Here is a 25,564-nt window from a genome sequence, read left to right as displayed (position 1 = left end):
AGGGACAGTTTGAAAACCTAAACAAAGAAATAGCAAGTATAAAAAAGAATCAGTTGGAGACGACAAATACAATATCAGAAATAAAGACCACAATGGAAGGAATTAAAAACAGGATAGATAGAGCAGAGGATCGAATCAGCGAGTTAGAGGACAACTGGAATGAAGGCATGAAAGCAGAGAAGAAAAGAGAAAAAAGACTCAAAAAGTCAGAGGAAACTCTTAGAGAGCTCTGTGACAACATGAAGAGAAATAACATCCGCATCATAGGGGTTCCTGAAGAAGAAGAAAAAGAACAAGGGATAGAGACTTTGTTCAATCATATCATAGCTGAAAACTTCCCTAAATTAATGCAAGAGAAACTCTCACAAATCCAAGAAGCACAGAGGACTCCATTAAAGAGAAACCCAAAGAAACCTACACCAAGACACATCATAATTAAAATACCAAAGCTAAGCGATAAAGAGAAAATATTAAAAGCTGCAAGAGAAAAAAAAGTTATCACCTACAAAGGAGCCCCCATAAGGATGACATCTGACTTCTCAACAGAAACACTTGAGGCCAGAAGGGAATGGCAAGAAATATTCAAAGTAATGCAGAACAAGAACCTACAACCAAGACTACTTTATCCAGCCAGGCTATCGTTTAAATTCGAAGGAGAAATAAAAAGCTTCCCAAACAAAAACAACTCAAGGAATTCATTATAACCAAACCAATGCTGCAGGAAATATTAAGGGGCCTGGTGTAAACAGATAAAGTGGGAAAAGAATACAGAAAAAAAAAAAAAAAGGAATACACCTTTAAAGAAGAAAATGGCAATAAACAACTACATATCAATAATAACCTTAAATGTAAATGGATTAAATGATCCAATCAAAAGACATAGGGTAGCTGCGTGGATAAGAAAACAGGACCCATACATATCTTGTCTACAAGAGACACACCTTAGAACAAAAGACACACACAGATTGAAGGTAAAAGGATGGAAAAAAGTGTTTCATGCAAACGGAAATGACAAAAAAGCTGGGGTAGCAATACTTATATCAGACAAATTGGACTTTAAAACAAAGGATATAGTAAGAGATAAAGAAGGCCACTACATAATGATAAAGGGAGTAATCCAACAGGAAGATATAATTATTATAAATATCTATGCACCTAATATAGGAGCACCCAAATATATAAAACAGACTTTGATGGATTTAAAGGGCGAGATCAACAGCAATACTATAATAGTAGGGGATTTCAATACCCCACTAACATCACTAGATAGATCCTCAAGAAAGAAAATTAACAAAGAAACAGCAGACTTATTGGAAACACTAGATCAACTCGATTTAATAGATATCTTCAGAACCTTTCACCCTAAAGCAGCAGAATATACATTCTTTTCAAGTGATCATGGTACATTCTCTAGGATAGACCACATGTTAGGGCACAAAAGTGCTCTCAACAAATTTAAGAAGACTGAAATCATATCAAGCACTTTCTCAGATCACAACGGCATGAAACTAGAAATGAATCACAGCAGAAAAGCTCAAAAATTCTCAAACACATGGAAACTAAATATCACGCTGTTAAATAATGAATGGCTTAAGAATGAGATCAAAGAAGAAATAAAAAAATTCCTAGAAACGAATGACAATGAGCATACAACAACTCAAAATTTATGGGACACAGCGAAAGCAGTGCTGAGAGGGAAGTTCATAGCACTACAGGCACACTTTCAGAAGCTAGAAAAAGCTCAAATAAACAACTTAACCCTGCATCTAAAAGAATTAGAAAAAGAACAGCAAGTAAAGCCCAAATGTAGTAGAAGGAAGGAAATAATAAAGATCAGAGCAGAAATAAATGACATAGAGGCTAAAGAAACAATACAGAGGATCAATGAAACTAGGAGCTGGTTCTTTGAAAAGGTAAACAAGATTGATGAACCTTTAAGTAGACTCACCAAGAAAAAGAGAGAGAGGACTCAAATAAATAAAATTAGAAATGAGAGAGGAGAAATAACAACTGACACAACAGAAATACAAAATATTGTAAGAAAATACTATGAAGAACTGTATGCCAAAAAACTAGACAACCTAGATGAAATGGACAAATTCCTTGAAACATACAATCTTCCAAAAATCAATCTGGAAGAATCAGAAAACCTAAACAGACCGATTACACCAAAGGAGATCGAAACAGTTATCAAAAAACTCCCAACAAAGAAAAGTCTGGGGCCTGATGGCTTCACAACGGAATTCTACCAAATATTCAAAGAAAAACTAACTCCTATCCTTCTCAAACTATTTCAAAAAATTCAAGAGGAAGGAAGACTTCCAAGCTCCTTTTATGAGGCGAGCATAATTCTGATTCCAAAACCAGGCAAAGACAACACATAGAAAGAAAATTATAGGCCAATATCTCTGATGAATATAGATGCTAAAATCCTCAACAAAATATTAGCAAACCGGATCCAACAATATATGGAAAAAATCATACACCATGATCAAGTGGGATTTATTCTGGGGAGGCAAGGCTGGTACAATATTCGTAAATCAATCAATGTGATTCATCACATAAACAAAAAGAAAGAGAAAAACCATATGATAATTTCAATAGATGCAGAAAAAACATTTGATAAAATCCAGCACCCATTCATGATCAAAACTCTCAGCAAAGTGGGAATACAGGGAACATACCTCAACATGATAAAAGCCATCTATGAGAAACCCACAGCCAACATCATACTCAATGGGCAAAAATTAAAAGCAATACCCTTAAGATCAGGAACAAGGCAGTGGTGCCCCCTTTCACCACTCTTATTTAACATAGTCCTGGAAGTCCTAGCCACAGCAATCAGACAAGAAGAAGAAATAAAAGGCATTCAAGTTGGAAAAGAAGAAGTAAAACTATCATTATTTGCAGATGATATGATATTGTATATAGGAAACCCTAAAGTCTCAGTCAAAAAACTACTGGACCTGATAAGTAAATTCAGCAAAGTGGCAGGATATAAAATTAATACTCAGAAATCAGAAGCATTTTTATACACCAACAAAACATTGATAAAAGAAATCAAGGAAGATACAAACAAGTGGAAGCATATACCGTGCTCATGGTTAGGAAGAATAAACATCATTAAAATGTCTATATTACCCAAAGCAATCTATAAATTCAATGCAATACCAATTAAAATACCAATGACATACTTCAAAGATACAGAACACATATTCCAAAAATTTATATGGAACCAAAAAAGGACACGAATAGCCTCAGCAATCTTAAAAAAGAAGAATAAAGTGGGAGTTATCACACTTCCTGATATCAAGTTATACTACAAGGCCATTGTACTCAAAACAGCCTGGTACTGGCGTAAGAACAGGCATATAGATCAATGGAACAGAACAGAGAACCCAGAAATAAACCCACAGTTCTATGGACAACTGATATTTGACAAAGGAGGTAAGGAAATACAATGGAGTAAAGACAGCCTCTTTAACAAATGGTGTTGGGAAAATTGGACAGCTACCTGCAAAAAAATGAAACTAGATCACCAGCTTACACCACTCACAAAAATAAACTCAAAATGGATAAAAGACTTGAATGTAGGCCGTGAAACTATAAGCATCTTAGAAGAAAACATAGGCAGTAAGCTCTCCGACATCTCTCGGAGCAATATATTTGCTGATTTATCTCCACGGGGAAGTGAAATAAAAGACAGGATAAACAAATGGGACTATATCAAACTAAAAAGCTTTTGCACAGCTAAAGACAACAAGAACAGAATAAAAAGACAAACTACGAGATGACGTCAGAGTAATGGCGGAGTAGGAAGCGATACCGATAAATCTCCCCCAAAACTCAACAAGATCTTCAACCAGAAACAGAAAAACCTATACTTGGAGCCTCCAGATGCTTCACAATACACCCGAAGGTATGGTCGAGTGAAAAATTGGCTAAATATATAACCAAATCCTGAAGGAAATAGGGAGTAAGAAATGCTCCGCCTTCCTCACTAACCTAAACAGGGCGGCTTTCTCTGGTAACTGTGAATATAGAAACTGAGGCGGGCAAAGGGGGTGAATACATCCAGTATGCGGCACAAAGGGCCGAACCAGGCTGTGGCACGAAGATCCTAGCGGAGGAAAAACTGTTCCTGTGGCAAGCCGGGCAATACAAGCTAACACTCGCGCCAAACCCAAACAAAGAAAGACAAGCGGGGCAGCCATTTTACCCGTTCTCCTGGTTGGTGCGCAGTTAGTGGGCGAGAGATCTCTTCCTAAGCCCCAGAAGTGGGTGTCCGTGTTGCCCCACAGAGAGGCAGGGTCAGAGGCCTTTCTGTGGGCCGAAAGCAGAATCTCTGGGCAGCCCCAGTGCCCTGGGAAAGCCGCGCACGGGAGGGAGCAAGAACTAATTCCAATGGTGGAAATTTTCCGTGCTGGTGAGGGTTTCACTCAGGGAAACGCGGCCGGCCTCATATCCTGGTGTGCGCGCGCAGATAGGTAGTGAGCGATTCCTCCGAGTGCCTCAGCAGTGCGCGCCCGTGTTATCGCACAGAGGGGCAGAGTCAGGGGCCTTTGTGTGGGCAAAAGCGGAATCTCGGGCCGCCCCAGCGCCTTGCAAAAGCCGCGCACGGGGACGGAGCGAGAGCGAATTCCAGCGCTGCAAATTTATATGATAAACCATCAGCCAACATCATGTTAAATGCCACTAAACTGAAGGCTTTCCCCCTTAAATCAGGAACAAGACAGGGTTGTCCACTCTCTCCACTCTTATTTAATGTGGTACTAGAGGTTCTCACCACAGCAATCAGACAAGACAAAGAAATAAAAGGCATCCATATCGGAAAAGAAGAAGTAAAGGTATCACTTTTTGCAGATGATATGATCCTATACATCGAAAACCCCAAAGAATCCACAAAAAGACTACTAGAAACAATAAGCCAATACAGTAAGGTCGCAGGATACAAAATTAACATACAGAAGTCAATAGCCTTTCTATATGCCAACAATGAAACAACTGAGAAGGAACTCAAAAGAATAATCCCCTTCACGATTGCAACAAAAAAAATAAAATACTTAGGAATAAACATAACAAAGAATGTAAAGGACTTATATAATGAAAACTTTAAACCATTGTTAAGGGAAATTGAAAAAGATATAATGAGATGGAAGAATATACCTTGTTCTTGGCTAGGAAGAATAAATATAATCAAGATGGCTATATTACCCAAAGCAATATACAAATTCAATGCAATTCCCATCAAACTTCCAATGATGTTTTTTAAAGAAATGGAGCAAAAAATCATCAGATTTATATGGAACTATAAAAAACCCCGAATAGCCAAAGCAATCCTAAAGAAAAAGAATGAAGCTGGGGGCATTACAATACCTGACTTCAAACTCTATTATAGGGCCACGACAATCAAAACAGCATGGTATTGGCAGAAAAATAGACACTCAGACCAATGGAACAGAATAGAAAGTCCAGAAATAAAACCACATATATATAGTCAAATAATTTTTGATAAAGGAGCCAAGAACACACAATGGAGAAAAGAAAGCCTCTTCAATAAATGGTGCTGGGAAAACTGGAAAGCCACATGCAAAAGAATGAAACTGGACTACAGTCTCTCCCCCTGTACAAAAATTAACTCAAAATGGATCAAAGCTCTAAACATAAGACCTGAAACAATTAAGTACATAGAAGAAGACATAGGTACTCAACTCATGGACCTGGGTTTTAAAGAGCATTTTATGAATTTGACTCCAATGGCAAGAGAAGTGAAGGCAAAAATTAATGAATGGGACTACATCAGACTAAGAAGTTTTTGCTAAGCAAGAGAAACTGATAACAAAATAAACAGAAAGCCAACTAAATGGGAAATGATATTTTCAAACAACAGCTCAGATAAGGGCCTAATATCCAAAATATACAAAGAACTCATAAAACTCAACAACAAACAAACAAACAATCCCATAAAAAAATGGGAAGAGGATATGAACAGACACTTCTCCCAGGAAGAAATACAAATGGCCAACAGATATATGAAAAGATGCTCATCTTCTTTAGCTATTAGAGAAATGCAAATCAAAACAGCAATGAGATACCACCTCACACCTGTTCGATTAGCTATTATTAGCAAGACAGGTAATAGCAAATGTTGGAGAGGCTGTGGAGAAAAAGGAACCCTCATACACTGTTGGTGGGAATGTAAAGTAGTACAACCATTATGGAAGAAAGTATGGTGGTTCCTCAAAAAACTGAAAATAGAACTACCTTATGACCCAGCAATCCCTCTACTGGGTATATACCCCAAAAGGACGAGTGGATTAAAAAACTTTGGTACATATATACTATGGAATACTACTCAGCCATAAGAAATGATGACATCGGATCATTTACAATAACATGGATGGACCTTGACAACATTATATGGAGTGAAATAAGTAAATCAGAAAAAAAAACTAAGATGAATCCATACATAGAAGGGACATAAAAATGAGACTCAGAGACATGAACAAGAATGTGATGGCAACAGGGGCGGGGGGTTGGGAGAGGGGGATGGAGTGAAGAAGGAGAGAGGGGTTAGGGGAGGGGAGGGGCACAAAGAAAACCAGATAGAAGGTGACAGAAGACAATTTAACTTTGCGGGAGGGCTATACAGCACAATCAAATGTCAAAATAATCTAGAGATATTTTCTCTCAACGTATGTACCCTGATTTATCAATGTCACTGCATTAAATTTAATTAAAAAAAAAAAAAAGAAATGCTGATATTGACGGTTTCATTAAATTCTCTCCTATAGTGTGATTTTCTCCAGTTTTAGCGATGAATAAAGAAATTTGATAACTAGCCTCAAGAACACGATTATTAGTTGAAGTATGAGCAGTAAATAGAGACTTTAATGTTCTTTTTTCAAAATTTTTCTTTAAAGTTTTAAAGTAACTCAAATCTGAATTAATATGAGCACTATGTTTCGCCTTCAAATGCACCTCAAGACGACCTCGTTTCATTGATTCGTTGGTCAAGCATTGCTGGCATAAAACACAAAAAGGAATCCGTTCATCATGAACAGCGGGTATGAACCCAAATTTTAAATATTCCTCCGAATACTGACGAGTTTTTTTCTTGCTTGCACCACTCATTTTACTATGGGCAGTAATAAAAATAAGATCAATTAAAAACTAATATTAAAATATGTGTTAAAATATATTCAATGTGACATAGAGTAAACGTATACTAAAAATTCATATTTATTTAAATGTATATAACACATTTACTACACTACCACCGCAAATCAAAAGGTATCTATTATTTTTTCCACTTGACAAAATTTTCTGGAAAGTTATGCTTCTGAAATTAAAATTGTTGTGCATGCACTATTTTTTTTTTTAAACTTTTTTTTTAATTTATTCATTTTAGAAAGGAGAGAGAGGGGGGGAGAGAGAGAGAGGAGAGAGAGAATGGGGGGGAGGAGCAGGAAACATCAACTCCCATATGTGCCTTGACCAGGCAAGCCCAGGGTTTCGAACCGGCGACCTCAGCATTTCCAGGTCGACGCTTTATCCACTGCGCCACCATAGGTCAGGCTGCATGCACTATTATAGCCCCAATAATATTTATAAAATATTAGTGCTTTCTAGCCCCGATGCAAGAAGTACTTAATAAAGAGTTTAATATTGATAAAAATAAAATCAAATACCAATTATATCTATACAATATATATATGTATATTTATTAAATCAACGAGCTTTTACAACAGTTTTGACTGACACTTATTTCAAATTAACATCAACTGAATGATGTGAAACACTACAGAAGTTGCGATGGGCCAATAACTGCGAATAACCTGCGTAGGTGAGAATAACTGCGTTGTTTAGTGAGTTTTTAAAACGTCCGGGGTTCCCCGCGGCAGACGGCACGCTCCGCTGTGAACTCAGGACGAAGTTTACTTGACGATGCCAATCACCCAGTTGATATTTTGGTCTCGTCAAACAAAATTATACTTAATAATTATTTACCGCAATTATTTAAGAATTGCATTTTTTGTTAAATTTGGCACCGATATCTAGCATTGCATTTAAATGGCCTGGGGCGAAAGACTTAAAGTCGTGTCGAGTCCATTTTCAAATTGCCCCTCTTAACTATCGAATTGCCCCCTGTGGGGCATGGGCCCCACATTGGGAAACACCGATATAAACAGTACGCCAAAAAACTAGACAACCTAGATGAAATGGACAAATTCCTTGAAACATACAATCTTCCAAAAATTAATCTGGAAGAATCAGAAAACCTAAACAGACCAATTACAACAAATGAGATTGAAACAGTTATTTAAAAACTCCCAAAAAAGAAAAGTCCTGGGCCTGATGGCTTCACAAGTGAATTCTACCAAATATTCAAAGAAGAACTAACTCCTACTCTTCTCAAGATATTTCAAAAAATTCAAGAGGAAGAAAGACTGAGACTTTAGGGTTTTCTATATACAATATCATATCATCTGAAAATAATGATAGTTTTACTTCTTTTCAAATTTGGATGCCTTTTATTTCTTTTCTTGTCTGATTGCTGTGGCTAGGACTTTCAGAACCATGTTGAATAAGAGTGGTGAAAGGGGGCACCCCTGCCTTGTTCCTGATCTTAAGAGGATTGCTTTTAATTTTTACCCATTGAGTATGATGTTAGCTGTGGGTTTGTCATAGATGGCCTTTATCATGTTGAGGTATGTTCCCTCTCAGGAATGCTTTTACTGTGTCTCATAAATATTGAATTGATGTATGCTCATTATTGTTCATTTCTAGAAATTTTTTAATATCCTCTTTGATCTCATTGTTAACCCATTCGTTATTTAATAACATGCTATTTAGTTTCCAAGTGTTTGTGTATTTTTCAGTTTTTCTGTTATGATTGATTTCTAGTTTCATGCCACTGTGATCAGAGAAAGTGGTTGATATGATTTCAATCTTCTTAAATTTGTTGAGACCACTTTTGTGTCCTAACATGTGGTCTATCCTAGAGAATATACCATGAGCACTTGAAAAGAATGTATATTCTGCTGCTTTGGGGTGAAAGGTTCTGAAGATATCTATTAAATCCAGTTGATCTATTAGTATGTCCTTTAAGTCTGCTGTTTCTTTGTTAATTTTCTTTCTTGAGGTTCTATCTAGTGATGTTAGTGGTGTACTGAAATCCCCTACTATTATAGTATTGCTGTTGATCTTGCCCTTTAAATCCATCAAAGTCTGGTTTATATATTTAGGTGCTCCTATATTAGGTGCATAGATATTTATAACGGTTATATCTTCCTCTTGGATTGCTCCTTTTATCATTATGTAGTGACCTTTTTTATCTCTTACTATAGTCTTTGTTTTAAAGTCCATTTTGTCTGATATAACTATTGCTACCCCAGCTTTTCTTTCATTTCCATTTGCGTAAAATATTTTTTTCCATACGTTTATCTTAAGTCTATGTGCATCTTTTGTTTTAAGGTGTGTCTCTTGTAGACAGCATATGTATGGGTCCTGCTTTCTTTTTTTTTTTTTTTTTTCTTTTCATTTTTTCATTTTTCTGAAGCTGGAAACGGGGAGAGACAGTCAGACAGACTCCCGCATGCGCCCGACCGGGATCCACCCGGCACGCCCACCAGGGGCAACGCTCTGCCCACCAGGGGGCGATACTCTGCCCATCCTGGGCATCGCCATGTTGCGACCAGAGCCACTCTAGCGCCTGAGGCAGAGGCCACAGAGCCATCCCCAGCGCCCGGGCCATCTCTGCTCCAATGGAGCCTTGGCTGCGGGAGGGGAAGAGAGAGACAGAGAGGAAAGCGCGGCGGAGGGGTGGAGAAGCAAATGGGCGCTTCTCCTGTGTGCCCTGGCCGGGAATCGAACCTGGGTCCTCCGCACGCTAGGCCGACGCTCCACCGCTGAGCCAACTGGCCAGGGCGGGTCCTGCTTTCTTATCCACGCAGCTACCCTATGTCTTTTGATCGAATCCTTTTTTTTTTTTTTTGTATTTTTCTGAAGCTGGAAACGGGGAGAGACAGTCAGATAGACTCCCGCATGCGCCAGACTGGGACCCACCCGGCACGCCCACCAGGGGGCGATGCTCTGCCCATCCAGGGCGACGCTCTGTCGCAACCAGAGCCACTCCAGCGCCTGGGGCAGAGGCCAAGGAGCCATCCCCAGCGCCCGGGCCATCTTTGCTCCAATGGAGCCTCGGCTGCGAGAGGAGAAGAAAGAGACAGAGAGGAAGGAGAGGGGGAGGGGTGGAGAAGCAGATGGATGCTTCTCCTCTGTGCCCTGGCCGGGAATCGAACCCGGGAGTTCTGCACGCCAGGCCGATGCTCTTTGATTGAATCATTTAATCCACTTACATTTAAGGTTATTATTGATATGTAATTATTTATTGCCATTTTATTCTTTAAAACTGTATTCCTCTGTTGCTATATTCTTTTTCTCCTTTGATCTGTTTACAACAGGCCCCTTAGCATTTCCTGCAGCCTTGGTTTAGTTGTAGTGAATTCCTTGAGATTTTTTTTGTGTAGAAAGCTTTTTATTTCTCCTTCAATTTTAAACGATAGCCTTGCTGGATAAAGTAGTCTTGGTTGTAGGTTCTTGTTCTGCATTACTTTGAATATTTCTTGCCATTCCCTTCTGGCCTCAAGTATTTCTGTTGAGAAGTCTGAAATCATCCTAATGGGGGCTCCTTTGTAGGTGATAGTCTTTTTTTCTCTAGTAGCTTTTGATATTTTCTCTTTATCACTTAGCTTTGGTATTTTAATTATGATGAGTCTTGGTGTAGATTTCATTGGGTTTCTCTTTAATGGAGTTCTCTGTGCTTCTTGAACTTGTGAGACTTTTTCCTGCCTTGAGGGAAGTTTTCAGCTATGATATGTTTGAACAAAGTCTCTATCCTTTGTTCTTTCTCTTGTTCTTTAGGAACCCCTATGATGCAGATGTTATTTCTCTTCATGTTGTTACAGAGATCTCTTAGAGTTTCCTCAGGCTTTTTGAGTCTCTTTTCTTTTTTCTGCTCTGCTTCCATGTCTTTATCTTGTCCTCTAACTCGCTGATTCAATTCTCAGCTTCATCTATCCTGCTTTTAAACATTTTTTTTTTTTCTTTCTGAAGCTGGAAACGGGGAGAGAGTCAGACAGACTCCCGCATGCGCCCGACCGGGATCCACCCAGCACGCCCACCAGGGGCGAGGCTCCACCCACCAGGGGGCGACGCTCTGCCCCTTCGGGGCCCCGTTCTGCCGAGACCAGAGCCACTCCAGCGCCCGGGGCAGAGGCCAAGGAGCCACCCCCAGCGCCTGGGCCATCCCCGCTCCAATGGTTGCGGGAGGGGAAGAGAGAGACAGAGAGGAAGGAGGGAGGGCGCGGGGGTGGAGAAGCAAATGGGCGCCTCTCCCATGCGCCCTGGCCGGGAATCGAACCCGGGTCCCCCACACGCCAGGTCGACGCTCCACCGCTGAGCCAACCGGCCAGGGCCATCTATCCTGCTTTTAATTCCTTCCATTGTATTCTTCATTTCTGATATTGTATTTGTCATTTCTGATTCTTTTTTATCATTTCAATGTCCTTTTTTATATTTTCTATCTCTTTTTTTTTATGATCTTTCTTTTTTTAAAAAATTTTTTTTTACAGAGACAGAGAGTGAGCTAGAGAGAGGGATAGACAGGGACAGACAGACAGGAACAGAGGGAGATGAGAAGCATCAATCATTAGTTTTTCATTGCGTGTTGCAACACTTTAGTTGTTCATTGATTCTTTCTCATATGTGCCTTGACCGCGGGCCTTTAGCAGACCGAGTATCCCCTTGCTGGGGCCAGCGACCCTGGGTTCACGCTGGTGGGCTTTTTCTTTTTGCTCAAACCAGATGTGCCCGCGCTCAAGCTGGTGACCTTGGGGTCTCGAACCTGGGTCTTCCGCATCCCAGTCCGATGCTCTATCCACTGCGCCACTGCATGTTCGGGCTATTTTCTATCTCTTTATTTAGGTGTTCGTAATGACCATCTATTGTTTAATATCTTTGAGCGTCCTAACAATCATTATTTTAAACTCTGCATCTGGTAATTTGGTTATATCTGACTTATTCAGGTCCTTTTCTGGGGATTTCTTTTGATTCAGTTGTGTTGCATTTCCCTGCCTTCTCATTTTGCTTGTGTAAAAGAAGGTTTTAGCCACTGGTGTCCACTGGGTGTGGCTTCTGTGTTCCCTAGGTGTGGTCGGTCTGCAGGCCTGCCACCTCTTCTGCTGTTGCTGCCTAGGGCGTTTGGGTATGGGCATTGCCAGTGCCTCCCCACTGGGGCTGTTGCTGTGGTTTCCGCCTCTCCTTCATGGTAGTGGCTGTGATCACGTGCTTGTGTGTACAAGCCTCGGTGGCCTTGGCCTTTGCCTTGCCCCTGTGAGTGGCGTTATATTCGGCCCTGAGGGCAGGGGTGAGCACTTTTGCTCAGCTGTGTGTCTCCACCTCATTCTGGGCTTTCGCCCCGCCTTTGCAGGTGGAGCCCATTTGTGGGACAGCTGCAAGCCTTGGCTCCACAGGCCGGGTGGGACTGCGTGCCCATGCTCAGTAGTGGGACTCCGCCTGTTCTGGGCTTTTGGCTCTACCATCGTGGGAGGAGCCGGTTCCCGAGTCAGGTCACAAGCCTCGGTTCTGTGGGCAGGGCAAGGCTGTGCTCTTGCACCCTTGCTCAAGGGCGGGTCTCTGCCCCTTCAAGGGCTCCTGCCCTTCCCCTACAGGCTGGATTGCAGGCGGTCTGCAGCTGGGCTTGACCACTTTTGCATGTCCCCTCCTACCCAGCCGGGCAAGACTAAGCTCACACCTGGGCCTCAATGGTGGCCAGCCGGCTTCCACGCTTGCCGACAGAACTGCGCTTCTGTGTCCCATTGCTGCCCACCCTCAAGCGAGCCCTCAGCCGTTTGGGTTGGGGTGCTGCAGCTCAGACCCTAACACTCACTACTGTAGTCCTGAAAGCTCCCTCCTTCTAAGCAACTCTGCTCTGAGTGCCGCGGAAGAGCTTGTTTGGCTGGTGTCCTGCTTCCCTTTGCTGGTATTGCTGTTTCCAGGGGAAATATTCACTTCAGATTTGGAAAGGGACTCATCCCAGAGGTTAGGGTGGCTGTCCCTCAAAATGTTTCTGTGACTCCTATATTACACTCTTCCTGCTACTCCAGTCCTCTACTCTCTCCCCGTCCCCTGGAGCCCAAGGTGAGTGGTTGTGAGAGAGGTTTTCTGCGCGGTCCCTTTAAGAATCCTGGGTCTGAGATATCAGTCTCTTTCACACAAACAGTATCCTGTCTTGTTTCCAGGTAAATGTTGTTCATTCTCCTCTTCTAGGCTCTGGGGCTGCAGGCTGGGGCTTTGTTACTGGGACTCAGGACCCTCCCCTCTCTGCTAAACTCACTTCCTGCCATGTGAGTCTCTCCAGGCTGCCTTTCACTCCAGGGAGCTGGGCAGCCCTCTCCGCATTTCCGCTTTTCCTACCAGTCTTAGTGTGCCTTCTTCAGTGTTCCTTGGTTGAAGAGTCCTCTTAGTTTAGTCCAAAGTTGGTTTTTCCAGATGATGGTTCTTAAAATTAGTTTGTAATCCATTTTGGTTCTGGGAGGTGGTGGAAGTTGGTACATCCGTCTACTCCATCGCCATCTTGTCTTCCAGAATTTCCTAACAGTAGTGTCTTTGTCATTCACAAGTCCCTGAGATCATACCTGAGTTTATGTTTGAGATAAGATGATTCAGGATGGAGGCCAATCACCAGAAAGATCAACCATGTATAGGAGTTTTGGGGCTTTAAGACAGCAAACCTCCAGGGAGGGGAGGAAAGAAGAAAAAAGAGGGTGGGGGAGCTGGAAATTGAGTTCAGTCAGGCTCCAGTGATTCGATCAATCATGCCTGTGGAAAGGAGCCATCATCCCCCCAAAACCTCTGGATACCAAAGTTCAGCAGACTTTCCTGTTTGATGAGCACATCAAGGTGCTGGGAGGACGTTGCACCCTGACTCCACGGAGAAAGGTCAGCATTTCCAGGTCGATGCTTTATCCACTGCACCACCACAGGTCAGACCTGCTATTTTCTCTTAATGGCTCACTGGCCTTTATTTGGGATGCAGTGAAAGTTTGTTTGCAGGAATGTTGGGAAAAAGCTTACTTGGGGAGGGACCTGAAGACTAGAGAAGTTAAATCACAACAGTTTTTTATAAAAGACTAGCCATAGCTTTTACTGTGAAACGTTAAGGCCTGTAAATTAATTAGAAACTTAGTTCACCAATCTTAAATTTTTACTTTGTCTCCTAAGGAAATAGGGCAGGGGTCCCCAAACTTCGGCATGCGGGCTGCATGCGGCCCCCTGAGGCCATTTATCCGCCCCCAGAGTACTTCCGGAAGGGGCACCTCTTTCATTGGTGGTCAGTGAGAGGAGCACAGGATGTGGATGCTAAATTGATGCTAATTAAGCTAAACTGATGATTTCAATTTAGAGAGTTAACTTGGTAACCAAGCATTTTACTAAAAGTGATGGAATCTGAGTTTTCTTTTCATCAGAAATCGAGTACCCAGTGATAAGTATTATCCATGTTTGGCCTGAAGAAGGCACCACTGCAACTCCTGGAGTACTGTATGTGGCAGCACCGCAAAGTGCGGTGTCGCTTACGTACAGTACTACTTCTGGTGATGCAGGACACATGCATCACGGCTCTGGAAGCGCATCATATCACTTGTTATGCTAGCAGTGACAAATTTGGAACCGGACATTGACCATCTCATTAGCCAAAAGCAGGCCCATAGTTCCCATTGAAATACTGGTCAGTTTGTTGATTTAAATTTACTTGTTCTTTATTTTAAATATTGTATTTGTTCCCATTTTTTTTTTTACTTTAAAATAAGATATGTGCAGTGTGCATAGGAAATTGTTTATAGTTTTTTTTATAGTCCGGCCCTCCAACGGTCTGAGGGACAGTGAACTGGCCCCTGTATAAAAAGTTTGGGGACCCCTTAAATAGGGAGTCTTTTCACAGACAATTCCCACCAGGAAGACCATGATAATTGGGCCTGCATCAACATCAGAAGAACCTGTGAGGGAGACATTCCTGCCAAATGAACCCCAACCTCCTGCACATTGTTACATGACTAACTTCACAGACTTTGCCCCTTGTTGTGGACCGTAAATGGCAAAAAAGCCATTGTAGATTCCAAGCTTAGCAAAAGGCTAAGTTCTCCCCCCTTCACCTCCATATTGGCTATGATGCTGAGTATTTGCACTTTAAGTTGCTTCCTTAAATTGCTGGAAGCAATTTACATGCCCTTCCTCTGACTCATTGTTTTCAGATGTTGGTAGATTTCACTAATGCATCCTGTTTATGCCTTGGGAGAGTTCCTGTTTTTGCCTTGGATGTGTAACTTTTTATCAAGGACTTTCTTGATTTGCATATAATATATATAATAAAGCAAACTGGGGCAATGGGGCACTCGGATATTGCCATCAGCATTTGAAGAGTCCTCCCAGTCCCATTTTTTCTTAATAAGTGTGTTTCCTTAATTCCGCACTGTTATTAGGAGCCGCACTTGTCCGCGGCAGCCCTAAAACATATAAAAACTTCCAGCACCAGAAGAGTGTTAGAGCAGTTCTTTTGGACAGTAGTCCCCTGCCTTCTCAATTTGCTGGCAATGTGAATAAAAGACACACCATATCACTCAGCTCGACCTCTGTGATTGATTGGCAGTGACGGGCAACTTGAATCCTGACTTGTTCCAGTGACAAAAGTTTAAAATAGGTTTTGTTTCCTATTTGAAATGTATTCAAGAAGAGACTTTTTCAACAAGGAAAAGAGCTAAAACTTAATGAGTATTACTGTGCATATTAAACTCTATAGTAGACAAGAAATTGAAAGCAGAGAAGTTAAATAATTTGCAAGTCTACATTTCCAATTAACAGCCCAGAATGACGCCTATCCAACTCAAGAAGTTCTTTACTTGTCTACCAACTACATCTCCCTGTTGTAATTCAAACCCAGAAAAACAAGGAATGGTGCATTATTTCCTCGAGCTACACCAGTTTTTTAATGCAGAAATTCAGCCACAAAGAGACATGTTTTATTTGGTCTACATAATGTGGACCTATAAAGTTTTAACTGAATTATGTGAAAAGCAACAATGAGCTGGAGGGGAAGAACAGCTACCCCCTTTAGAAAATATTCTGAAGATTGTTCCCACAAACCCTAGTCCACCATAGCCCCACAGACCCCTGGTATTGCTTCTGGACATTGAGAATGTCAGGTTTTCTTATGCTCAGCCAGCTTCATTCATTTGTTGCCCAAATGGCCCCTAAGGGAATTTGATATGTGACCCCTGACAAACACTATTGAAAGTATTCTTTAACCTCCCCTTCTCCATAGTGGTTAATTGTTTTTTCTTCTTTTTCCAAGTGAAAGGAAGACTCCCGAATGCACCCTAGCCAGGATCCACCTGGCAACCCCCATCTGGAGCCGTTGTTCTGCCCATCTGGAGCCATGCTCGCAACTGAGTTATTTTTAGTGCCTGAGGCAGAGGCTCCATGGAGCCATACTCAGTGCCTGGGGCCAACGTGCTTGAATCAATCAAGCCATGGCCTCAGGAGAGGAAGAGAGAAAAAGAGAGAAAGAGAGAAGGGGGAGGAGGAGGGATGGAGAAGCAGATGATTGCTTCTCTTGTGTGCCTTGACTGGGAATTGAACCCAGGATATCAACACACTGGGCCAACACTCTACCATTGAGCCAACTGGCCAGGGCCTCACCGTCATGAATTTTATTAGCTACTTTTCTATTTTCTTACAATTTTCTTAATTAAGTCTAAGTTTCTCTTAAATCATGGGATCCAGAACTAAAACCAACCCCGGGTTGACTACAGTTAAGTATAATGGAAAGGCTGATTCATGGTATATTCTGTACTCCATACTTCCACATCATAGTACTTGGCTTTTTGTCCCCTGGGAAGTGAATCTGGGTCAGAGATGATACTGAGGATGTAAATATACAGGCATTACAGGATTATAAACTTTTTTCTCTCATATGTACTACATACCTTTAGGGCTCCTTTCCTGCCACAAAAACCTCCTGACCTTTCAGGACTTTTAGACCTTGGATTCAAATCTTTATTATATGCAGCTAAGTGTCTGTCTGTCGCCGATAGCTTATTGGTTGCTTGCGTAACTGTACTAGCCAATGGGGTGAAGTTGCCACAGCTGAACGCAAATTGAGCAGGTCAGGGGGAAGGTGAACATTTGTTTGCATTGGCAATCATCTGCTTTTGAAACAATTTAAGGCTGAACGCAAATTGAGCATGTCAGGGGGAAGGTGAACATTTGTTTGCATTGGCAATCATCTGTTTTACATAAAAACTACATCTTAACGTAATTTCTTTTAAGAATGCCTCCTAGAAAATACAGCACTGAAGAGGAAAGAAAAGGAGCTAAAGCTGCACAAAAACAGCTTTCTTGACAAAAAGAAACCACTGAGCAGAGAAAGACAAGGCTTGCTTCAGTCGCAGAGCAAATGCGTCTTTCTCGGCAAAATGAGACTGATGAGCATAGAGAAACAAGGCTTGCCTCAGATGCAAGACAAAAAAGCCTGTCTCGACAAAATGAGTCCCTTGAACAAAGGCAGGAGAGAAATGCAAAAAAAGATAGAGTAATGCTGACCGAAACGCAAAAAGGATTAAAACAAGCCCTGGCCGGTTGGCTCAGTGGTAGAGCGGCGGCCTGGCGTGCAGAAGTCCCAGGTTCGATTCCCGGCCAGGGCACACAGGAGAAGCGCCCATCTGCTTCTCCACCCCTCCCCCTCTCCTTTCTCTCTGTCTCTCTCTTCCCCTCCCGCAGCGAGGCTCCATTGGAGCAAAGATGGCCTGGGTGCTGGGGATGGCTCCTTGGCCTCTGCCCCAGGCGCAAGAGTGGCTCTGGTTGCGAAAGAGCAACTCCCCGGAGGGGCAGAGCATCGCACCATGGTGGGCAGAGCATTGCCCCCTGGTGGGCGTGCCGGGTGGATCCCAGTCGGGCGCATACAGGAGTCTGTCTGACTGTCTCTCCTGGTTTCCAGCTTCAGAAAAATACAAATAAATAAATAAATAAATAAAAAGGATTAAAACAGTTTCAAACGGAGAAACTTTAATTTTTGAGCATTCCTCTGGTGACATGAATATTAAAATGTGAACACTGTCAGTTCTTAAACTTCAAGTAAGAAACTAATCAATCTGACCGTGGCAAGAAAGGATTTTCTCAATGTTGCAAGTACGGAAACATTGTAGTTCCACTAATTGAGAATTATCCACCACTCTTGAATAAATTATTGACTGATCAGCATCCAAATAGCAAACAGTACATGGATAGCATTCGATCCATTAATAGTTCATTTGCTTTTGCGTCCATGGGAAACAAACCAATTGACTTGCCTGGACCAGGACTTGGCATTTTTTTTACCTGAGCCTGCATTTGGACACGGTCAACTTTATGTTGCCTGTTTAAGAGTTCGTGAAAGAACGAACATAAAATTAAAAATAATTGATGGTCTTCTGCAAGGCGAGCTTAAAAATGATGGAAAGATCTACACAAGAAATGTTGTGTACAAAGAGATCTTTGACATGTGAATTACCATTTTATTATTTAAATCACCTTTATTCATTGAGCTAGCGGTGGCTCTTAAGAAATGTACCGCCAGTGGTTTCCTTCATTGCACTCTACTTTAAGCAATTAAGCAAGTAGAAGGGGGAAACCCCGTGGGGCACTAAGCAAAGGGGTGTCCTCGCTGCCTGCCCTGGGTAATTCAGTTTGAATTAGCAGATACCTTTGCACAAATCATTTTAATTACAATTTATAATATCTAGAACAGCGGTCATTTCGTATGACCGCCAGGCTTTCTAGTTATTTATATTCACAAAACCTCCTAAAGACCTCCACCTCCTGTACTCTAATCTCTGTTCCCTTGTTCATATCACATTATATTCAACATATGCTGTTTTAAGGTACTATGGAAAGTCCAAAAAGAAAATGACCTAGTTATTACCCTCAAGTAATTTAAAATCTAATAGAGGAAATAAGTGCCATCAGAAATGGGTGGGAAAAAAGAGGGATAAAGGAGCAGGAATATTACACAAATCCAGTCATGCAGTCAGGAAAGGTTCCATGCAGTCAGTGAGCTCTGTACTGAGCCTTGAGAGATGGCTACGATGTGTCTAAGGTGACAGAGCAAGCCACAGAGATGGGAATATGCTCAGTGCATTCAAAGTAGAATGACAAATCCAGTTTGGCTAAAAATACTATATAGGCATATAGCTAAAAGTAGAAGTTATTTGAATCACCATAAGGGACCCTCAATAGCAGGGGTCCCCAAACTTTTTACACAGGGAGCCAGTTCACTGTCCCTCAGACCATTGGAGGGCCGGACTATAAAAAAAACTATGAACAAATCCCTATGCACACTGCACATATCTTATTTTAAAGTAAAAAAACAAAACGAGAATAAATATTTTAAATAAAGAACAAGTAAATTTCAATCAACAAACTGACCAGTATTTCAATGGGAACTATGGGCCTGCTTTTGGCTGAGATGGTCAATGTGCTCCTCTCACTGACCACCAATGAGAGAGGTGCCCCTTCCGGAAGTGCGGCGGGGGCCGGATGAATGGCCTCAGGGGGCCGCATGCAGCTCGCGGGCCGTAGTTTGGGGACCCCTGCTCAATAGCAATACAAAACATATATATGTAGTTTACTAGAGGGTTATAAAAGCTGTCCAAACAGTGCTCTGCCTGCTTTAGGGAGACCCCTCTGGTCAGTGCTAAAGGGGAGGAAAGGCTGAAGCACTGAGACCAGTGAGCAGATCATTCCAACAAGGGCTTGACTTTTATTAGTGACGGGGGAAGGAAGAAATGGATGAGGGAGATAGATTAGATCGTTTGTGAATAATTAGGGGCAGAAGGGATGTAATGTAAATGACTGAAGTGCCACGGCTTGGCAATTGAGAGAATGGTTGAGGCCTCTGAGAAAATAGGAAAGTCAGGAAGAACAAGATAACATGAAAGAGACCATGTTCAAGCTGGGTGTGCCACTTAACAAAATGTATGTAAAAAACCCAAGTGACGTACAGCACATAGTTACAGAAATTCAGTCTCTACCTTAGTGAGAGGCCAAAACAGAAGGGGAAGATTTGCACATTAGCTTTAGATGAAAGCTGACACCATGGGAATGGGAGCAGTCACCCATTGCTATGTAGAGAAATCAAGGCAACATTTTCAGGCACCTCAATATTCAAAGGGAAGGTGCCTTAATCCCAATGATTGCTTCATTTATCTTCTACCCCGCCAGCATCCCAGAGTCAGCTGTTTAACTTTGATCTAAATTATTCTACTCCTGTTCCAAATTACACCCGAGTCTTCCATCTGTGATGCAATGCCGGAACTACAAAACATGGTTAAAGAGCAGTGTGGAAGCATGTCTCAAAATTGTTAGCAAATAAAAGGAAAACTCACCACTGCTGTAAAAGCCTTTTATTCATCCTCTGTTGATTTCTTACAGCTGTTTTAAATTTTTTCTAATTTCTATTTTTAACCCCAGCACTTCCCACTCTCATCAAGTAATCTTTTATTACTGAAAAGAAATAGGCAATTATCCAATATGAGCTTTCTCTCCACCTCAACATTGGTTTTCAGCCTTCTCACCCTTTGCTTATGCAGAAATAAATGTCCTCCTCCTCCCAAATACCTAGTGCTGGTGACACTGCCTCCTTTTAAGGATCTTAAACATTTAGACTTACAACCTTCATTTCTTTACCACCCACAAATTCCTTATAATCAACCTTCTACTCAAATGCTATATTAAAACTACTTGCCAAGTCACAAATGGCCTCCTAGGCATCAAACCCATCTGCCTTTTTTCAGTCTTTACCCCTTTTAAGTGCCTGAAGCATCTCAGTGTTTGTTACCCCCATCTTCTCCCTTCTATAAAATCCTCCCTCATGTATAACATGGTATTTTTTCATTTTCTGCACATCTTTTAGATAATTTATAAAATTCTCCTACCATTCATAATTCCTCATGGTTTTATTTCATGCCTCTTTTGCCTCTCTTCTCTCTCCTTGGACAAGCATCCACTGTGATGATTTTAAATATCACCTTTCTACAATCACCTTTGACATCCTTGCCCTAATCACCAAATCCAAATTTCCAATAGCTAGCTCAATATGGACATCTAGATGGTATCTTGAATTCAATGTGTCTAAAATCAAACAGTTTTTTTCCCTGTTTTCCCACTTACTGATAAATGTTCTCTTAGTTACTTAGACTCAAAACCCCAAATTACCTTGTTTTCCCTCAGCTATTTTTTTTAATTTAAACCTACAGAACAGTTAAGAGAAAGGTACAATGAACAGCCACATGCTCTATACATAAAAACACTGATTAACAGTTTGCCACATTTGCTTTATGTTTCTACATATTTTTCCTTCTTCTTCTTAAATTATTTCTGCAAGTTAAAGACATCATGACATTTTATCCCCAAACCCTTTAGGATCTCTCTCTCTCTCTTTTTTTTTACAGAAACAGAGAGTCAGAGAGAGGGACAGATAGGGACAGAGAGACAGAAAGAGAGAGAGATGAGAAGCTTTAATTCTTCATTGCAGCATATTAGTTATTCAATGATTGCTTGTTTATTGATTGCTTTCTCATATGTGCCTTGACCGGGGGGCTACAGCAGAGCAAGTGACCCCTTGTTCAAGCCAGCAACCTTGGGGTTTTGAACCTTTGTCTTTTGTGACCCTGTCCAATGCTCTATTCACTGTGCCATGGCCTGGTCAGGCTAGGATGTATCTTTTAAGATCAAGGACAATCTCCTACATAACCACAATACCATTATCACACTCAAGAAATTTGATAATATTATACTAGTATGTGACATAAACTCCATACTCAAAATCACAAATTATCCCAATTATGTTCTTTACAGCTATCTCTCCCTCTAATCCAGGATACAATCAGAATTCAGATTTTGTGTATAGCTGTCTTGCCTTGGAATAACTTTAACTTTCCTGCAACTTTTAATCAAGTCCCATTGTGTCTACTTGGGAAATATCTCCCAAATCTATTCCTTTTCATCATCTTGCCTTCATTAATTCAATAGGTATAGTTTCAATATATACACTACTCCCAATCTATCTTACCATCCAACTATATTATTAAAGACTCAAATTCACCTCTCTCTCCAAAAATCTCCAATAACATTCCATTACTTAACAAATACTCAGTTCCTCAGTCCTCAACTTCACATTCAAGATCCCCCACAATTTGGCTGAATGATACATTTCTAGTTTTATGTTCTACTATTTGTCCCTACATATTCTCTGTACCACTATTAGCCCATACTATCCTCTACCGAGAATTGCCTTTCTCCTGTAATATCCACCTATTGAAATAATAACCATTCTAAAAGGAAATGCCCCTTTTTCTGATCACACATCTTTCTCCTGCTGTCACCATGTGACCTACTCCCATCTTCCTCTTCTAACCTCTATAATAATTTACATCCTTCTGAAAACACATATTCCAGTCTGTTTTGTACTATAATTCCTCAGCCATATATCTTATCTCCAATAATAGATTACAAGTTCTTCAAAGGCAGCAACGATTGCTATGTGCCCTAAAGTACAAATATACAGTCCTGCATATTGAATACTCAATAAACGTTGATCTATTATAACAAGAAGTAAAACTTCTACCAAATTAAAATACATGAATAATTATTTCCAGGCCTCCCACCTCTCTTGCTTAACTATAATCTCTGACCTCTCTTGTGTATGGCCTTCTGTGGTTCATGACCTAGCATTAAGTTTATATCATCACTTCTATCTATTATTATATACTTGATTGTGTTTTTCCTCAAAGGTGTGGTGTTAAATTTGGAATATGAAAGGGTTGTATCTCTTTGATATGGTCACTTTTGCATTTTCTATAGTGTCACCAATTCCAATATTTTCTACTTTTATTTTTTTATTACTTTTCCAACATGAATCATTATCAAATACATAGAGAAAAATGTAGCTTTAGCTAAAATAAAAATTATAAATACACAAAGAAATAACTTCTAAGATTTTCTATTTACACTTACCTGACCCCAGGCATACATATTATTATGAGTCTGTGAAGGGTTGACTTTTGAAAGCAGAAAACGGGCCTTAAAAGCAAAGACAAATAACATTATCCATCAGAAATAGACTTAGTCAATATTAAGTTGAACTAATACATTATGTTATCTAAAATGCATTTCATTTAATACATTGGGATAAAATTAATTTTATTAACAATAACTTTTAAAAATGAACTAAATTTTGAAATATTTAGGCCATTATGTTACAAATAAAAAATAAGTGTCCCTCTTCTCTCCAAATCATACATCCATAACATTATTAATAACATAATAAATTATTGAGTCTACAACTCAGCATATAAAAATTATGTGTGCAACAATTATTACAAGGTTAGTATAAAATTTACTTGGTCTGAAACATCATTAGAGGTTTCAAGTTCAAAAACAATAAAAGTAAAAACCATGAAAGCCTATATACTGTAACTTTAAACAACAATTCAAACTCTTTTAAATTCTAAGCTATTTTATGAGACAAACTTATCCAACATTTACCCATCTACCCACTATGCCTTATCATCATGAAAAAGCCAGAATAGAAGAGGAAAATAGCACTGCACATGGTGAGATGTCAATGAGAGAACCAGTCATAAATTACTTCATTTTGGACAAATACAGGCTGTCACATCTTTTGAAATTTAGTACAATCCAGTCTTTTTTTCTATTCTGTAAGTAAACAGTAACACAAGACAACTGGATCTAGAGTTAGAACATCTGGATTCAAATCCTAACTCTTCCATTTACTATGTTTCCTAGGCCACAAGTAACCTCAGTTTTATTATATATATGTATAATGGAGATACAGATAAATAAAGGACTATTATGAGGATCAAATGAAATATGGTGTGCAAAGTTCTATTAGTTTGCAAATTCTCAATACACAGTAGCTATTATAGTAAAACCCCACAAGTGATTGCTATCATTTCTGAAGAATATTACTGCCTGACCAGGCGGTGGCGCAGTGGATAGAGTGTCGGACTGGGATGCGGAGGACCCAGGTTCGAGACCCCCAGGTTGCCAGCTTGAGCGCGGGCTCATCTGGTTTGAGCAAAGCTCACCAACTAGGACCCAATGTCGCTGGCTAGAGCAAGGGGTTACTCAGTCTGCTGTAGCCCCACGGTCAAGGCACATATGAGAAAGCAATCAATAAACAACTAAGGTGCTGCAACAAAGAATTGATGCTTCCTCATCTCTCTGTGTTCCTGTCTGTCCCTATCTATCCCTCTCTCTGACTCTCTCTCTGTTTCTGTAAAAAAAAAAAAATTACTGACATTTACTACCTACTTTATAATACAGTGCTAGGCATAGGAATACTGCAGAAAAACAAAGCCTGATCCCTGACTTTAAGAAGCAAGGAAAACAAACTTATAACAATTTATAATTAATTATAACTAGAATAAGAATTACAAGGGAGAAGTAAAATGTACTTTAAGAAGAAGTTGCCCTGGCCAGTTGGCTCAGTGGTAGAGCATCAGCCCAGTGTGTGGATGCCCTGGGTTCGATTCCTGGTCAGGGCACACAGGAGAAGTGCCCATCTGCTTCTCCACAATCCCACTATCTATTCTCTCTCTTTCTCCCTCTCTTCTCCTCCTCTCTTGCAGCCATGGCTCTATGGGAGTGAGTTGGCCCCAGGCAATGAGGATGGCTCCATGGCCTCCACCTCAGGCACTAAAAAATGGCTCCAGTTGCAATGGAGCATCGGCCCCTAGTGGACTTGCCAGGGGGATCCTGGTCGAGGCACATGTGGGAGTCTGTCTCTGCCTCCCCTCCTCTCACTAAATTAAAAAAAAAAAAAAAAAAAAAAAGAATGTAAGTTAATAGGTCCTAGTCTAGATTTCTGAAAGGCTCAAAAGGGCCTTCTACATAGGTATATGTAATTTATTTAATCTTCATATAATTGTAAAAACCACAAAGCCTTTTATAACATCATAATGCTTTCCTACTACATGACATTTTCTGAACAACTGGAATGACAGGATGAGGAAAACAGAAAAAAATTATGTGATCACACACCTCATATTCATCAACTTAATCCGTAAATAACAACTTTAAGAAAAGTACACTAAATTATTTCCCAAGGCCCTGGCTCAGCAGTAGAGCATCAGCCCTGTGTATGAAAGTCTCGGGTTTGATTCCCGGCCAGAGCACACAGGAGAAGTGCCAATCTCCACCCCTCCCCCTCTCCTTCCTCTCTGTCTCTCTCTTCTGCTCCCGCAGTCAAGGCTCCATTGGAACAAAGTTAGCCCGGGCACTGAGGATGGCTCCATGGCCTCTGCCTCAGGTGCTAGAATGGCTCTGGTTGCGACAGATCAATGCCCCAGATGGGCAGAGCATCGCCCTCTGGTGGGCATACCGGGTGGACCCCACTCGGGCACATGCAGGAGTCTGTCTCTCTGCCTCCTCGCTTTTCACTTTGGAA

At 40.8% G+C, this 25,564-nt stretch overlaps 1 protein-coding gene across 6 annotated transcripts in view; it reads right to left on the bottom strand.

The window, feature by feature from the left end:
- The window catches only part of SEC23A (SEC23 homolog A, COPII coat complex component), a 103,199-nt gene that overhangs the window by 6,252 nt on the left and 71,383 nt on the right, over nucleotides 1-25,564 (bottom strand). For all 6 annotated transcript variants that reach the window (XM_066277899.1, XM_066277895.1, XM_066277900.1 and 3 more), the window contains one exon: nucleotides 23,110-23,175. In XM_066277899.1, coding sequence (XP_066133996.1) covers nucleotides 23,110-23,175 — 66 coding nt within the window. The remainder of the gene's footprint in view (nucleotides 1-23,109; nucleotides 23,176-25,564) is intronic.

Source organism: Saccopteryx bilineata, chromosome 4, assembly GCF_036850765.1.
Source record: "Saccopteryx bilineata isolate mSacBil1 chromosome 4, mSacBil1_pri_phased_curated, whole genome shotgun sequence".
NCBI lineage: Eukaryota > Metazoa > Chordata > Mammalia > Chiroptera > Emballonuridae > Saccopteryx > Saccopteryx bilineata.
The sequence above is the reverse complement of the archived record's forward strand: the minus strand, read 5'-3'. Positions and strand labels throughout refer to the sequence as shown.